This window comes from Cervus elaphus, chromosome 7 (assembly GCF_910594005.1).
Source record: "Cervus elaphus chromosome 7, mCerEla1.1, whole genome shotgun sequence".
Classification (NCBI taxonomy): domain Eukaryota; kingdom Metazoa; phylum Chordata; class Mammalia; order Artiodactyla; family Cervidae; genus Cervus; species Cervus elaphus.
In genome coordinates, this window is record NC_057821.1 from 25,776,864 (window position 1) to 25,793,622 (window position 16,759).

Consider the following 16,759-nt stretch of genomic DNA (forward strand, 5'->3'; position numbering starts at 1 on the left):
AATCCTGGCACTCCTGGAAACACAGGTACACAGATTGCACCTTGGATTTAGATTATAATTAGAAAACACGGACACACATGGATGTTCTGTGCACAAACTAAGAAGAAAGGGCTGAACTTAAAGTCAGAGAATTAAGTTTAGTCTTTGTTCTCCAATTCAACCAGATGCCTGCCCACCGGCGTGGTGTCTCCATCGACTGAAATGGATGGAATTCCCCGCTCTGCTTACTTCAAGGTGTTTAACTGGATCGAGAGAGAGGGAGGATGGGAAGGGCACCTCTCAGGAGCTAGTCAACAACACTGAAGCCAGGAGGGCAGCAAGGGCAGCCCAGGAAGAGCTGGGTGTACCCCAGGCAGCAAGTCCTGGCGGAAAGAGGCCGCATTACTCACCAGCTGCCCCTGCGTGATGTACTTCTTCCACCAGAGGTACGGCCGCATGGACGGGATGGACGACAGGCCATAGTACGAATACATGAGGACATGGATGAAGCTGTTAAGTGTGGCGCCAAAGTAAGCTGTAGGAACAGAGGGAATTGGCGAGGAGGATACATCAGTGTTCCGTATGTGACAGGTAACAAAACCCAAGATTCTTTTTAAATTCAAAAATGGAAAAAAAAAAAAAAAAGAATGTTTTTGAACAGGCAAACACTGCACCAGCAAGCTGGCACTGCATGGGCGTGTGATCAGAAATCAATTTCCATCTGGGCTGGCAGCCTTCAAGAGGCTTTAAGCCCAGGGTCAGCTACCAGGTGGGCATTCAGCCAGGAGTCAGGAACCACCCATCCCGCTGTGGCAGCTAAAGGCTTTGCCGCCAGGCTCCCACCTACTCCCAGAGGATGCTGCCCAAGTGCCTCCGATACGGCAGTGAAGCCTTTGGGAAAGATGGCCGCAAAGGGTGGGATGCTCAAAGCTGGCCGTCTCTACACATTTGCTGAGGTCTGGGGAGGAGGGCTGTGGTGCAGAGGCCATATATTCTTATCAGTAAGAGAGAGTCTAGAGCCCAGTTCCTTAGAGATGAGAGACCCGTTATTTACGTCACAATTTGTCATTTCCAGTAGAACCACCCGGTCTTTTTTCAGACTCTCCGTCCTCTGCCCCCATAGCCAGCAACCAAGCAAAGCAACCAGCTTTCCCCTCCCTCTGTGGTCAGGCTGGGTTATGACAGTAACTGGGGGTGTGACCCTGGATGAGTCACATCCATTCTCTGCTTGTTTCTCATTTGTCATCCTGTGGGATCTGACAGTTAAAGCCTTCTTCCAGTGGGGCTTTCCAGGTAGCTCGGATGGTAAAGAATCTGTCTGCAATGCAGGAGACCCGGGTTCAGTCCCTGGGCCAGGAAGATCGCCCTGGGAAAGGGAACGGCTACCCACTCCAGTATTCTTGCCTGGGAAACTCCACGGACAGAGGAACCTGGCAGGCTACAGTCCTTGGGGTTACAAGCAGTCGGATAAAACTGGGTGACTAACACACTTTAAAATGTGGGCAGGTGCCGTTTCTATTAGAAAGTTAAGGCAGGTAACCTACAGCCAGGGGGCGTGAGCTCTACCAACCGTTCTACTGTCTCAGGGTTCTCCCAAAGTGGAAGGAGCTGTACTTGGAAAGCCCTTGCTGGTTCTAGATTCCTCTGACTATGTGCATCCTGGTGGGCTAAGTTAATCAAGGGTGGTGCTATCCTGCGGGAAAACATGTGAGCAGACTGAGAGGATCAAGTTTGTCGGTGATGGACATCAGGAACTCTGACTGGGCCATATTAGCCCTCCTGGGTTGAACTCGACGGGGACAACTTAATCATAGGCAACTATGGGACACTTCCAGATCACAAGCTTTCCACATCCTTCTTAGAGAATTTACTTCAAATGTTGGTGTTTGTCCCAGAAGCTGCCCAGCTAAACACGTTTCAGAAACGTGAGGGTCACTATGTCAGAGGATGTGCAGACGCCCTGAGGTACTGCAGCAAAAGTTTGTTCTCTGGAACCCACTCCTTGGCGCGATTCCATCTTCCTGGTCTGTCCCTGCCGTGTCAAACACCTTCCAAATGTGTACACAAACAAGGATGAACATCCTGGAACAGAGAATTCTGTCCAGATTTGTTCAAGTGCCCCAGGTTGGGAATCTGGTCTTTCCTCATCCTGCCACATCAGCAAAGGATGTGCCTCAAATCAGAGAAAGGATCTGTTGGCTTGCTGAGTGCACAGGCCACGTGGAGTGTCATTAAAGGCAATCTGGACACCACAGTCAAATCTGGACACCACAGCCTGACCTAGAAACCTGCAGAAGCAGCACCTTTCCTCTCAGAGCCTTAGTTTCAACTCAGCCTCTCTGCTCACACCTGTCCCCAAAGCCGTTCAGACTCACAGTGGCCGCAGGGGACCCAGTTCATCACGAACCACCAGATGTTCAGCATGCTGGCGTGGTGGTACACGTGCAGGACGGTGATCTGGTGGTTGTTCTTGCGGAGGATGAAGAAGAAGGTATCCATGAACTCGATGAGCTTGGAGAAGTAGTACCACCACAGCACGCGGATGATCTAGGACGAAGGGGCCGTCAGTGTCTCTGCTGGGTTGTGCGCCCACCCTAGGACCTCACCGCACCACTGGCCCCGCTGAAGCTAGTCTCTCTGCAGGGCCTTCGACCAGAACACCTGGGGGGTTGGGGGGGTTGTGAAGGCAGGGCAAGCTCTACAAGGGCTTCATGCCCTTCACGACTTTTAACAAATTCCTGTAGGCTGCCTGTTCTCTCTGGAGCCATCAGGAGGAGGAAAACCATGAGAAAGGTACTTCCGATTTCAGGGGCTGGCGTGGAGCAGGTGACAGGACACACGGCAGAATCGGAAAGAAATCTAGATATCCAGTGCTGTGTTTTGCCCAGTTAAATGCCATACAGGGGGTTCTTCACGGGGGCTCTGAGGAAGTGACTGCCAGGCTGAGGGTAGACTGCAACCTTTTATTAAAAACAAAACCCTGAAAAATACTCCAGTATGGAAGCTGGACTCTACAGATCACACTCAGGTGATGATTAAAGACGTCACCCCGATGAACCTGTTTGTGTAAACAGAGAGCAAATACTGGTAAGCGCATGCACGCTGTCTTCCCTGGAAGCTGTTAACAGGACTCACTTTTGCAGACAGGGAGATTTTAGTTCCCCTCCTATACTTTCCAGGCTGCTTAATTTCCCTTACCACAGGCACACACCGCTTTTAAAATTCTTTCTAAAATATGTCCACAGGGATTACCTGGACGGCCATCTTGTCTCTTGTACAATTTCTTTATTAAGAAAACTAAGAGCCAGTACCTTCATGTCGGCTTCTCCTCCACTGCGTGTGCCCTGACAGAAGAAGTTGTACTGGCCTTCCCATATTCCCGTCACTAACTGGGGAAAAAAGGAAAAAAGAGAGAAAAAGCCAATCACCAACAAAATCAGAACCAGAAGACGCCCTGTTCAATTAGACTTCATAGGTTGAGAGTCTGTGCAGACTGTGGGCTGTGCGGAGTCAAGGGTGCTCTGGGCAAGAAAACCGTGCTGACAGGAGGGTGAGCCGGGGCGAGTCCACTAGGGACTCAGTTTCCTGAGGGGCGGGCCCAGAGCCCCGGCAGCCGCCTCCACAGGCCCTGCTTGGCCAGGCCGCCTTTCTTCAGAACCCTCCGTCACAAGCACCTCCCCGGTCCTGAGGCCCAAGGGATCCAGACATCTGTGGGCTCCTCTCTGATCAGATCAGGGTCTTGCCCTGCCAAAGCCTCGGGGGAAACCACTGGCTTTCTCAAACCTGAATGTGTAGGCCCAGAATGAAGTCAAGGGCATGTCGAAAGGCAGATGGGATGGGCGTCCAGCAGGTCTGGGGTGGGGCCCAAGAATTCCCATTTCTCGTAGGTTCCCAGGTGAACCTCAGGCTGGACTGGAGCCCTCACTTAAGACAGGCACTGCTGCCAGCCTGGGGCAGCTGAGCCCAGCCTCAGCCTCTTCCCTGTTTCCTGCGTCACCTGCAGATTCATGGCTCAGACCTCCGAGAACTGAGCTGTGCCCACAATGCAGAATTCACCTGCAGCAGAGTGGGCACTGTGGGGCCACAGAGAGGACCCTGACCTGGGGGGGCAGAGTGCAGGGCCACCAGCTCTCCGCGGGGGCCTCAGCTGCCACACCAGGTCATTACCTGCTGGGCGAGACCTAAGGACCTGTTCCAGAGGGAACGTGTGATCCGAGCCCCTGTGCATGTCCACACTGTCTATCCACTACGTTCCAGCCAGCCAGACACCCATGAGATGTGCCTCTTTCTCCACGTAGACTGCAGCTCACCACCTCCTTCTGAAGCTTTGGCGTCCTCAAGTGTTCCTGGCGGCCCTCCCTCTGGTGGTCAACAGGGCAGGGGAGGAGAAATTAGAGGTGGTCTACCTCACGCCTGAGCTCATCCGTGGATCCCACATGAGGAACCGGCCCCGGGGCCTCAGTGTGTGGTTCTTAGCATGTTCCCCAGTCCAGCTGCATGAGCATCACAAGGGAACTCAAGTGACATGCAAATGCCAGGGCCCCAGCTGGACCGTCAGAACCAAAACCCCAGAGAATCTAACAGTGTGGTTTATAAAATGTGGTTCCCACCCAACAGCAGCCTCTCCCAGGAGTACCCAGGAATTTGCTAGAAATATAGAATCTTGGGCCCAACCCTAGACCTACCAAATCAGACATTGTTCGGTGTGAAATTCCATGGTGTAAAAACAGGCTGTTTAGGTGATTTTCAATGCAACTGATATTTCACAACCACTGGCTTTAAACAGTGGTTCCCATCCCAGCTGTATGATAGGCTCACCGGGGGAACTTTTAAAAATGACTAATGCCTGGCCTCCTCCAGGCCACTGTGGGGCCTTTCACAACACACTCAAGGCAACTGGAATGTGCAACTAGGAGTGGGAGCCACTGGTTCCATGTTATCTGATTCCAGTAAGAAACAGTTCGCCTACCAGTGTTGTGAGAAAGAGTAACTGAGACACAAGAGAACCTCAAGGTTCTCCCACAGAGCATGACTTGGGGCAGGGGTTGCATACAGGGAACATCAGCTGATCACAAGGGTCTGAGGACAAACAGTTCAACTTCCATCCAGTCTGACCTCCAAGATAGAAGCTAGCAGTGGTTGTAGCCACTGTGCTCACTCTCAACACCCTGCCTCAATCTGACTTTCCTTCTACTAACTTCCTTTCTGTTATTTTTGCTTTGCATTGTCACCTTCTGCACCTGAAAAAAGCACGAGTTATGTGGCCAAAGACAAGCACAGTGATTCAGAACACACCATTTTATAATGGAAATAATCCAGGAGTAGGGAGCAGAATTTAGCAAGTCACCTAAATCCCCCTAGACCTTGATCATGTTTTACTCTAAGAGGAGGAGGCTGGATTAAATTATTTTCAAAGGTTCTGTTTTAATTTTTTACAGTACTATGTTAAGATTTTTTGAAAACAGGTCACATGTAAGCTATACTCTACTATCTTCGAAAAACCAGACCCACAGAGAATTTATTGGAAGGTGTAGTATCTTTCTGGTCTTTCCCTTTCTAAAGTCGTATCAGTTAAGCATACTGCATACAGACCTATTACAAGTCCCAGCAATCATGAAATAAAGCCTGAGTCTAAAGCAGAGACAGAGAGAGAGTGTGTGTGTGTGTGTGTGTGTGTGTGTAGCACTTGTGCTAGGCTGGAAACCTGAGGGGAGACAGAACTCAGTGTTCTTTGCTGCCCTTCCTTCTATCCTATGAGGGAACTGATAAATTATCTTCTGTGCTGGAGGGTACGGAAAAAGAACTTTTTGGAACTCCACTGGATTAAAGGATGGAGACAAAGAAGCCCAGGTCACAGGTGTGATCCTCTCCAGGTGGGACACGTTCTCCAACGGCAAAATCTGTTTCTCTTCTATAAAAGTGCACCGCACCCCCACCTCCGCCGCACCTTGAGCCCAGTGGGCTGTTTCCTGAATTGACGTTTCTGATCACAGGAGCAGAGAGTAGACAGTGTAGAAACTTCAAAGCGAACTCAACACCACTTCTGGGCATCTGCTCTTAGTACGTGCATTTTTTCCCCTTGACAGTAAGAAGGGGCAAATGTTTGCAAATACACCAGAAGAGAATGTAAAGTCTTTGTTCACAGATGCCTTCTCTTAAAAACAGAAACTTGAAGGACCTCCCTGGTGGTCTAGTGGTTAAGACTCCTTCCAAAGCTGGGGACATGGTTCAATCCCTGGTCCAGGAATTAAGATCCCACATGCTGTGGGGCAACTAAGCCCTCAAGTTACAATGAAGAGCTCTCCCAGCCAAAGAAATTTTAAGGAACAACAATAATAAGTTAGTTAGTGCTTGGGCTCAGTAGTGTTCGACTCTTTGCAACCCCAAGGTCTGTAGCCTGCTAGGCTCCCTGTCCATGGGGTTATCCAGGCAAGAATACTGGAGTGGGTTGCCATTTCCTCCTCCAGGGGATCTTCCCGACCCAGGGATCAAACTTGAGTCTCCTGAATTGGCAGATTCTTTCACTGCACCACCTGGGAAGCCCCCCAAATAAAGGTAGGCTTAAAGAAAAAAGAAACTTGTAGTTCTTTTATATCACGAATGGCGGTGGCGGTGGGGGTGGGGGGCGCACGCACTTAAAATACCATAAAACAGGAAACCAATAAAACTTTATTTACAAAAACAGACAGCAGTTCTTTAGGTCTTCGTTTCCTCACTCCTCAAATAGGATAAAGACTGTCTCCTGTTCCGCCTGTCATGGGAAGTTAATGAGATGAAGTGTGGAAGGCTTATATCACCCAGCCTGGCAGAAAAGATAACCACAGTAACTGCTGGAAACCATTACTTTATCCTTTTCAACTGCAATGCTCTCTGGCTCCAGCTCTCAAAATTTTCTCTATCCTTCAAAGGTCTGCTAAAATTCTATTTTCTTCATGACTGCTCCCGTGAGCACTCCAGCTCAAGCCTGGTCTCCTGCCTCCGGGCCTACCCTTCCAAGACTTACACCTACCTGCTTATATGATCTTTAAGCCCTGTGTCACTGGCTCTGTCTTACGCCATGCTGTCTTAAGCTCTTGGCGGCACTGGCTGCAGCTCCCTCAGCCACAAAATCCAGCACAGGGGGTACTCATACTTAGGAGATGCTGAACAAATATCTGCCCAACTAATCACAGAGTTCAAGGTGCTGCTTCTTGTTCCTTAAATCTAGACCTGATGCTTTATTTGCAGGAAAAAAAAAAAAGTCTTCTGTTCACAAGGTGAAAATCAGTCCTCATCAGATGTCCTACGGGGACATGGAAAGTTTTAATTCTTGAATATCCCTGGCTTCAAAAGAGATAGGATAAAAAAAGGAGCGGTGGGGGGCAGGGGGCAGGATAACTTAACACATGGGGATCGAGCACCGGAGTTTGAGTTGACTTGTCTAAGTGTCTCTGCCACCTTTTGTAAAAGTGGCCGGTATCAGGACCCTGGTGTCTCTGTTCCCATCAGAAGAAAACAGTGTGTCTGAGTAACAGCCCAGAGGCTCTCAGAGCCAAGGCCTGGCCTCCCCTCCAGCCTGCGAGGAGTGCTTCGGAGGAGACAATGCTCTCGCCAGGCCTGGCTTCCTCCCAAGAGTGGCTCTGGTCCGCCCCTGAAGGTTCAGCACACTGCAGCCTGGGGGAGGGCCCAGGGGGCGGGGCCAGCGGTGCGCACCGGAAGTGAGGGCAGCGGGGCTCAGCCTTGACTTCTGAGGATCACCCTGAGAGGGCAGGGCTGTGCTCCAATGGAGAAGCAGGCCACAGCGAGCAGCTGGCCACCACCCTCCGCAGCCCTTGATCCCGCCGGCCACTCCAAGAGCAACCGAGGCAGCTCCAGGTACCCTACACCTGGCTTTTCCCAATTAACCAAGACACACACAGCACTGCGGAGAAGCATCACGCCCCTTCTCTGGAGTAAAGCAAACTTCAGTCAGGCCAGGAGCATGTGCAGAGCGATAATTAAAGCCCAGCTAGAAGCGTTCTTCTCTCCTTATGAGGCAAATTCAATAAGCAAAGTGGTTTCATGCATCTTTTCAAAGAAGAAAACTGAGGGGAACATCACCACTGGGTCTGGATGATGCAGTTCATGGAGTGAACCACCTCGAGTTGATTTTCTAGGAGAGAGATGACTTTTCTCATCTAATACCACAATTTAACCACAAACAGGGCACATACCCTGTACTACGATAACCACTTCCATGGCACTTACTGAAATACTACCACAGCATCTCAAGAAAACAAGGTCATCCGAAACACTTTAAGCAGAAAACTGTCATCCTGTGTGGCCCTCATCAGTCACTCACTTGACATCCCAAGATCTCAGAGCAACAAGATGATCCCTTTTGAAAAGGGGCTAATGGTTTTAGTGATGAGAGTTTGATGAGCTGTGTGGTTATATCCATCTAAGCAGAAACGGAATGAAAGGTAAAGAGAACAGACACTAACCATGCTGAAATTCAACCATCCCAGGACCCGAGGGACTTTGCTAAAATAAGCAACACCACCGATAGTGTGTGAGGCTGACTTCTTCACAGATTTGACTGTCCCTGTGGGCGTGTACAAGCGTGTACTTGTTAGACCTGGAACAAGTTCATGTTTTTACTAAGGAAACAGATGAATACCGAAGTGTGTGGTCTGAAGTCACACAGCTTCTCGATGGCGCTGGTGGGATCAGCACCTGAGAAATCCTGACTCTGGGTTCAAATGTAATCTCCAACAGCACTTCCAAGCTCCTCTGACCTTCTTTGTCTGTTCTGAGTTCTTAATGAAAACGCAACAGAGATACGCTAACCATGAATAATTTTATGAAAAAGCAGACCTTTCACTGGATCTTTACCTTCAGCAGATGCTTGGTTTAAAATGAACCATAAGACCTAGAGACTGTCATACTGAGTAAAGTAAGTCAGACAGAAGGAGAAATATCATATGACATCCCTTACATGTGGAATCTAAAATGAAATGATACAAATCAACTTAGAAAGAGACTCACAGACTTAGAGAATGAACTTAGGGTTGCTGGAGGGGGGAAGGAGGGGGGGAAAGAGATAGTCAGGGAGTTTGGGATGGACATATACACACTGCTATATTTAAAATGGATAACCACAACGACCTCCGGTACAGCACATGGAACTCTGCTCAATGTTATGTGGCAGCCTAGACGGAAAGGGAGTTTGGGGAGGAATGGATGCATGTATATGGATGGCTGAGTCCCTTCGCTGTTCATCTGAAACTATCACAACATTGTTAATCAACTATACCCCAATACAAAAAGTCTAAAAAAATTAAAAAAATAAAATGAACCATCAGCTACTCCCAACGGAAAAGTACCTTTTCTCTAGGGTTTAGCTAGTCAATCTTGACAGTGCTATTATGGAAAAGGGTCAAATCAAAGCATGTGGGTGTGAATTTCACATCTCTCCTGTCCAGAGCAGAAGGATGCCCACTAAGATAATTTCATACCCATGACCTCCAAATGTGCTTTTTTCCACTTAGGACCAGGAACACCCCTGGGTTACAGCTGATTGCAATACTCTTGGTTACGTCATAAGGACAGGCTCTGTGCACTAGAGGCGGCTTCAGAACAAAGCACGAAGAAACAGCTTGTCCCCAGACCAGCCTGACACAGGTATGTCTGGCACTCATCCTTCAGCCTCGGGCCCTGTTTTATGCTGCAGTTTCTTTCTCTCACTGTTCAGTCTCCTGAGCGGTGGTTTCTGGTAGGCTGCTTCCACACGTCCCACAAAAAACACTCATTATTTTATGGGGCTGCTGGGGGCTGGGAGAGAAAACCCAAGCTGAGACAGTGTTCTGAGAAGGTGATGCACAATGGCCTGAATCTCAGACTCGAATCCCAGGTCCACCCAGGACTTTGCCTCTGCAGGATGGGGTCAGTAACCGTGTGATGAACACCGAGTGAGTGGGACCAGTACCAGGCACAAGGCAGGTACTGTATATGTCTTTGCTGTGATTCCAGACAAGCGTCTGCTCTTCCTGCCCAAATACTAGAAGGCTCGTGACTAGGTCTGCTCCTGCTGTATACAGAAGCCCCAGCAGAGCATCCTCTGTGTAATTTAAAGAGAGATCTCCAGCTTACCTACTGACTCCTGCTTTGCAAACTGAGTCTGCTTTAGCTGAGCATTTGTAGACTGGTACCTTGTTATACTTTATTTTTAGGGCTCCAAAATCACTGCAGATGGTGACTGCAGCCATGAAATTAAAAGACGCTCACTGCTTGGAAGGAAAGTTATGACCAACCTAGATAGCATATTAAAAAGCAGAGACATTATTTTGCCAACAAAGGTCCGTCTAGTCAAGGCTATGGTTTTTCCAGTGGTCATGTATAGATGTGAGAGTTGTACTGTGAAGAAAGCTGAGTGCCGAAAAATTGATGCTTTTGAACTATGGTGTTGGAGAAGACCCTTGAGAGTCCCTTGGACTGCAAGGAGATCCAACCAGTCCATCCTAAAGGAGATAAGTCCTGGGTGTTCACTGGAAGGACTAATGCTGAAGCTGAAACTCCAATACTTTGGCCACCCCATGCGAAGAGTCGACTCATTGGAAAAGACCCTGATGCTGGGAGGCGCTGGGGGCAGGAGGAGAAGGGGACGACAGAGGATGGGATGGCTGGATAGCATCACCGACTCAATGGACATGAGTTTGAGTGGACTCTGGGAGTTGGTGATGGACAGGGAGGCCTGGTGTGCTGCAATTCATGGGGTCGCCAAGAGTCAGACACGACTGAGCGACTGAACTGAACTGAACCTTGTTATACCGGGCTTCCCTGGTGGGTCAACAGTAAAGAATCTGCCTGCAATGCAGGAGATGTGGGTTCGATCCCTGGGTCAGGAAGATCCCTTGGAGAAGGAAATGGCAACCCTAAAGAAGGAAATGACAACCCACTGCAGGATTCATGGAAATCCCATGGACAGAGGAGCCTGCCGGGCTACAGTCCATGGGGTCGCAGAGAGATGGAAACGACTGGGTGCCTGAACAGCCTACCACCATCTTGTTAACACCAGCTGCAAGGCCGGGTTACCAAGGTCTGCAGGTCAGTTAAGAAGAGTCTAGCCTGGCTCTGGACCAACGCCAAAGCTTCGTTTCTACTGAAAGGCCTTCCCTCCCTGTCCCCTGGGTGTGCGGCTCAGGCAGAGGCTGTCTGGGCTGCATCCTTCTCTCTGAGTGCCCACTGCAGGCGTTCTCTAGGGCAGTGCCAGGTGAATGGATGGGCAAGTAACTGAGGCGATGCTTCCCCCCGAGAGAGGTTTCTTTCTGAGCAAGGAATTTCAGCTGTCAGGGAACTGTGTGTGAGAAGTGTTTGAGGCAACAGTCAGGCCTTTCTTGTAAGTATTAACATCACCAACATTTCAGCCTCTCTATACCTCTGTTCAATAGGCAAAAGCAGAAGAGTACTAAATGTCTTTTTCAAAATATTTTTGTAAACAAAATCATTTTAAAATAAAATGCAATAATTACTTGCCCAGGTCTTTTAAGTGTTTTTCCAAATCCGGTTTTTCCCACAATAACCTATCTATTTTAGGAAAGCCTGAAGGGAAAGAAAAACAAGGTTGTTTAGAATATAATGTTTCCAGAGCAACTGCTCTGCAGCTCTATTGAGGACCTTCAAAGCCAGAGGCGGGGAGGCAGGGCTGCCAGGTGCCTGGGGAGATGTGTCGACAGCACTGCCTCCAAAATTACAGACAGGCTGGAAAATAAAACACCTGTCCCATCAAATGCTCGATGTCTTTCATCTTCCCTGTAAAGAAGTCCCGGACGTTTTGATGAGAAGATTCAAATTAAAAAATGACTTCTGTTCTCGCAGTGCAGCCAACTGGACTAAAGCACAACCATCACCCCCACTGTGAGCACAACGCACAAATGCCATGGGGACCAGCAGAGGAGCTCCAGCACCACTGATGCCTAACTGCAAGGGGAGTCTAGTGTCAGCGGCTCAGTCGTGTCTGAATCTTTGCGACCCCATGGACTGCGGCCCGCCAGGCTCCTCTGTCCATGGAATTCTCCAGTCAAGAATACTGGAGTGAGTAGCCATTCCCTTCTCCAGGGCATCTTGCCAATTCAAGGATGGAACCTGCGTCTCCCACATTGCAGGCAGGTTCTTTACTGTCTGAGCCACCAAGGAAGCCCTGATATAAAGGTGCTGCTTCCCTGAGAAAGAACTCAGAAAAGAGGAAGTGAGCTTATATTCAAGTCCTTTTAAAAAAATCTCTCTTCTCTGGGGCAGATACATTTACCTGAGATGACCCCACCGATATCGGCTTCAGATGCTTACACAGGACACCCAACAAACCGTCCAGTTTTTGTTTTTAAAAAGAAGGTCAACATAGATATAATAATTGTCCCAGAGGCATGACCTCACAGATACAGCTGAAAGAACACTTTTTAAAGACTATTTTTAAAAGCAACACCAGCAAATGGTTAAGTTTGAGACCCAGTCACCTCCAACCACGGATAAAAAAGAAAAGTTTCCAGGTTATGGAGTGGAAAAAAGAACAAGCAGTGAATTTTTAGAGATATAAGATGCATAGTAACTGAAGCTAGAAATGGATGAAATAGCAGATTAGACATGGTTGAGAGTACAAGTGAATTAGAGGAATGCAGAAGAGAAAGAAAGATGCAAAAAACTCGAGAGAGAGTACACAGGTGTGAGAACGTCCAGCATACGTCTAACAGGAGCTCCAGATGGAGCTGATGGAGGAGGAGAGGGAAGTATGGAGAAGACAATGCCTGAGGACTTTCCAAAATTAAGAAATATATGAATCCTTGGCTTGGATGCACACCATCCTGAGACAAGTAAGAGTGAACTACTATTTAGATACATTTTGTTTTTATTCTTAAACACAAGTTTAGAAACATCTTGAAAGAAAAAGGTTACCTACAAAACAAACAAAAATGGGACTGCGGCAGACTTCTCTGGAATAAATGTGCAATGTGCTGGGGGAAAATAACTGCCAACTTAGAATTCTATGTCCTGCTAAAATATATTCAAGTATATATACACAGACATGATACTCAAGGACTAAGAGTTTACCTTTCACAGAAAAGGAACTATTTCAGAAGAAAACTGAAGCTCAAAGCAAAGAAGAGGTTTCACAGATGAACTGTGTACAAAAAAAAAAAAAATCAGTAAGCACGGACTGTAATGATGACTGTTTAGGGTCTCAGAAAGAGGTGGAATGAAACCCTGACAACAATATCATGGATGATGGGGGCTCAAAGCCCAAATCATCTATGATCCTTGCATTGTTCAGGAGTAGAAACAGCAATTCACTTTAGAATTTATTAAGTCAAAGGTGCATGTTGAAAACTTACAAATAACTACTAAATAGTAAGTAACTTTTAAATCAGCAAAATGAAAAAAAAGTTCAACAGAAAGCAGGAAAGAAAGCAAAAGAGCAAAGAAAACTTACACACAGAAGGTGAGAGAAATCATTCTAAAAATAATAATGAGCATACTAAGTGAAAATGGATTAAAATTTCCCCACTACAAGTGTCAAGATTCAATCATTAACTCCTAAGTGTATGCCTGGTGAAAATCACTCACTCCACTCATATCGGCACAGGGGACACATTCAAGAACATTCAATGCAGCATTGTTTTTTTTTGGGGGGGAGGTTTCTGATCAGAGAGAAAAAAAGTACTTTTTAGTTCCTTCTTAACTGCAAAAGCCCTTTACCTCAAATGCCAACATATAATTTCTAGCTAGTAAAGCACATGAGAACCGCAGCCTAGGAGAATAAATAGAAAATAACAAAACTCTGCTTATGTACTATATCAAAAAAATACAAAATGCAAAATAAGAATGAAGTTTCTGTGAAGGAGAAAGATAGTGTTGGGAGATGATTCTTCAAGGATCTCAACTCAACATTGTTAAACTGGAAACAACCTACATGTCCGCCCAAAGAAGAATGGATCAAATGACTTAATAAATTCTAACAGTTAAGTAATAAAGAGGAGTTAAAACTAATGAATGAAATCCCTAAGAGTCAACATATCGTCTCAAAACATAATGCTGACTGAAAAAAGCTACTTGAAAAAGAGTATATATAAAGCCATATACCACTCATGTAAGTTTAAAAAAAAACTGTCTCCGAATATCCTATAAGTTGTCACATATATATACATACATATGTGGAAAATGTACAGAAACATAGCCAGGAAAGAAATATGCACTTCGGAAGAAAGTTACATCTGTGAAGGGGCTACACTTCTGATACCTTTTTGTTATGTTTTCTTTTTAAACAAAAAATTCAAACCCGTAATGTCAATATTTGTTAGGTACCTAGATAAATATTTCTGTGATTTTATTTTCCATATTCTGAAGTAGTTTCAAACTTACAATTCTAAGTAGATTGAAAAAGGAAAGAAAAAAAATTAGTTGTGAATCTATGCCAATTCAGATCACCGATCCAGTTAGCGACCAATCATTTTCTAAAATTACATTTTAAATGTTCTGAATCTTTGATTCATGTCATTGAATTTTCTCACACTACTTCACCAACACACAGTTCTCACTGCAAGGGAATAAACACTGAAAAAACAATCGTGCTTTTAGTCTGTGATTTATCTTTGTTACAGTATTAATAAAACATGGTTCCAACATTTGCTTTTTTCTGTCTCAATGCTGGAGCCATGCTAACAATGGGACACAAAAGATGCGGAAGGAACACTGTAACCACAGTCAGTGAGGTGCATGTGAAGGACACAGGCTGGAGGGCACATCCCCAGGACACCGTGATGGGGAGAAGGCGTCCGGCTCCTTGGGACCGTGAGGAGGCAGGAGAGGCTGGGATCACTGCTTCAGAGCCAAGCCCTCAAGAGGACACAGAGGAACTGACCTTGAGACAGGTCCTCAGAATGAGACAAGGACTGTCAAACTGAGGCGGGCTTGGGTCTGAAGAAACTGGGAGTTTCTAGGGGGCAGAGACCCAAAGAAAGGAAGAACCTGGTCTTGGGGGTTTGAGTGGACAGGATACAGGAAGGCAGCCAGCAGTTCTCTTCATTCAAGTTCAAGGTCTACGCGCTGACTCTGCTTCCCACTGCTAGTGCCGAGTCCAATTCCTGCACGGGACGCTCCCCTCTGGACTGTGACAAACCAAGCAATTAGATCCTCCCTGCGTTGGTGACAAGAGCCCAGAGCCCAGGAGAGCATGGCAGACACACCAGAAAAGTCCCAGGTCAGGACAGAGCAGCCACCTGAGTGTTTGAGATGTTAACTAAGGAGTTATTCTGCTGGCTGAGAACAACAGGGGAAACCCGAGTCCAGTGCAGCCCTGAATAATGAGAGAAAAGTCACAGTCTGGCAGGTGGGGATTCTCTGATCTTGTGGATGAGGGAGGGGAAAGACATATGGATGATCTGAAAACACAGTGGGGCTTTCATTCAGATGAAACATGCCCTGCCCCTCGGGGGTAGGGTGGGTAGAAAGGCTTGCAAGATTTTTATGTCTGCTATGAGCACACAGTTTTACAAAGCTGAGTAAGTAATGCAAAATTAGTTGTTTCTCTTTTGTAACTTGACACTTTATTTTCAAGCCTTTACCACTGACTGTGATCTCAGACAACACCTAATCCCAATCTAAAACATATCATTGTTCAAACATACAATACTTCTAATTCAGAGATCTGTGACCTTTTTTCCTGGAAATGAACATCAAGTTCATGAGGTAATTAGAAGTAAAGCCATAGGTATACCTATGGCTGACTAATGTTGATGCTTGGCAGAAACAAACACAATTATCCTTCAATTAAAAATAAATAAATTTAATTACTAAAAAAAAGGTAAGCCATGTCTCTCCTTTTGATTTTCTTTCTACCAAATGCATAAACTATATCTTAAACTGAATTTCACGGTTTTAAGATAGTCATTTGGTTATTTTCCTTCTTCAGGTCATTTTAAAGCTTCAATGACTCCCCTTTCATTTTCTTTTTATCTCCCTCTTTCAAATAAGATTTCTCTTGTCTACTTGCAACAGTTAACTTTATTTATATTAACCCAGAACTTTGCCAAGCAGGTATGAATTCATACCACAGGATTAAACAAACAAAAATATCAATGGTTACATATTTATTTTTAAAATTCTTTACAAACCCAAAAACACAGATAAGCAGGAGAGTAAATAAAGACTAATGGTCATGACCACACCAATGGTGTGACCACAGGCAATGGCTCCAACTCTTGGCACATTTCCCTGAAGTGAGGGGCCAGCTGGGATCCCTTTTATTTGTTCGGTTATAAAACTCCATAATTGTCCTATGTTTCAGTATTCACTGGACTAAGTGCTAAGAAAAGAAAAAAGGGAAAAACCAGTAGCTACGATCAAATTTAGAAGTTGACAAAAGATATGTTATCAGGATATTCCTGATATGTAAGTACAGGAAAAAAAAAAGTCAGACAAAATCCAAAGTAAATATCATCTAATGTGGATACTAGGGTTAATTTTCAACTCGAGAATATCTGCTCTGGCTCTATTTTTATAAACTTGATTTAGGGATTATTGTCCCCTTATCCATTACCTCTCTATGTATTCTAAGTTGTGAGCTAAACACATTTAACCTCCTTTGTATATTTCCTACATCTCCACATTCAGAGCTTAGATACTGCTCAACGTTTTCTAATGTTCCCACCAAGCTGTCTCGGAGGAAAAATTGGTCCTTCCTATTACAACACTCTTATTAACAGATCCCCAAATTTAGTCACATGCACTTGGCATGTGACCCAGCACTTTCTTCCCCTCTTTACCAGCCAAT

General features: G+C 46.2%; 1 protein-coding gene across 1 annotated transcript in view; it reads right to left on the minus strand.

Moving 5' to 3' along the window:
• Positions 1–16,759, minus strand: part of ELOVL5 (ELOVL fatty acid elongase 5) — a 66,589-nt gene that overhangs the window by 5,087 nt on the left and 44,743 nt on the right. Inside the window, exons 4-6 of the mRNA XM_043907733.1 lie at positions 3,291–3,368; positions 2,355–2,526; positions 390–514 (exon numbers count right to left, since the gene is read on the minus strand). Of these exons, the coding sequence (XP_043763668.1) occupies positions 390–514; positions 2,355–2,526; positions 3,291–3,368 (375 nt within the window). The remainder of the gene's footprint in view (positions 1–389; positions 515–2,354; positions 2,527–3,290; positions 3,369–16,759) is intronic.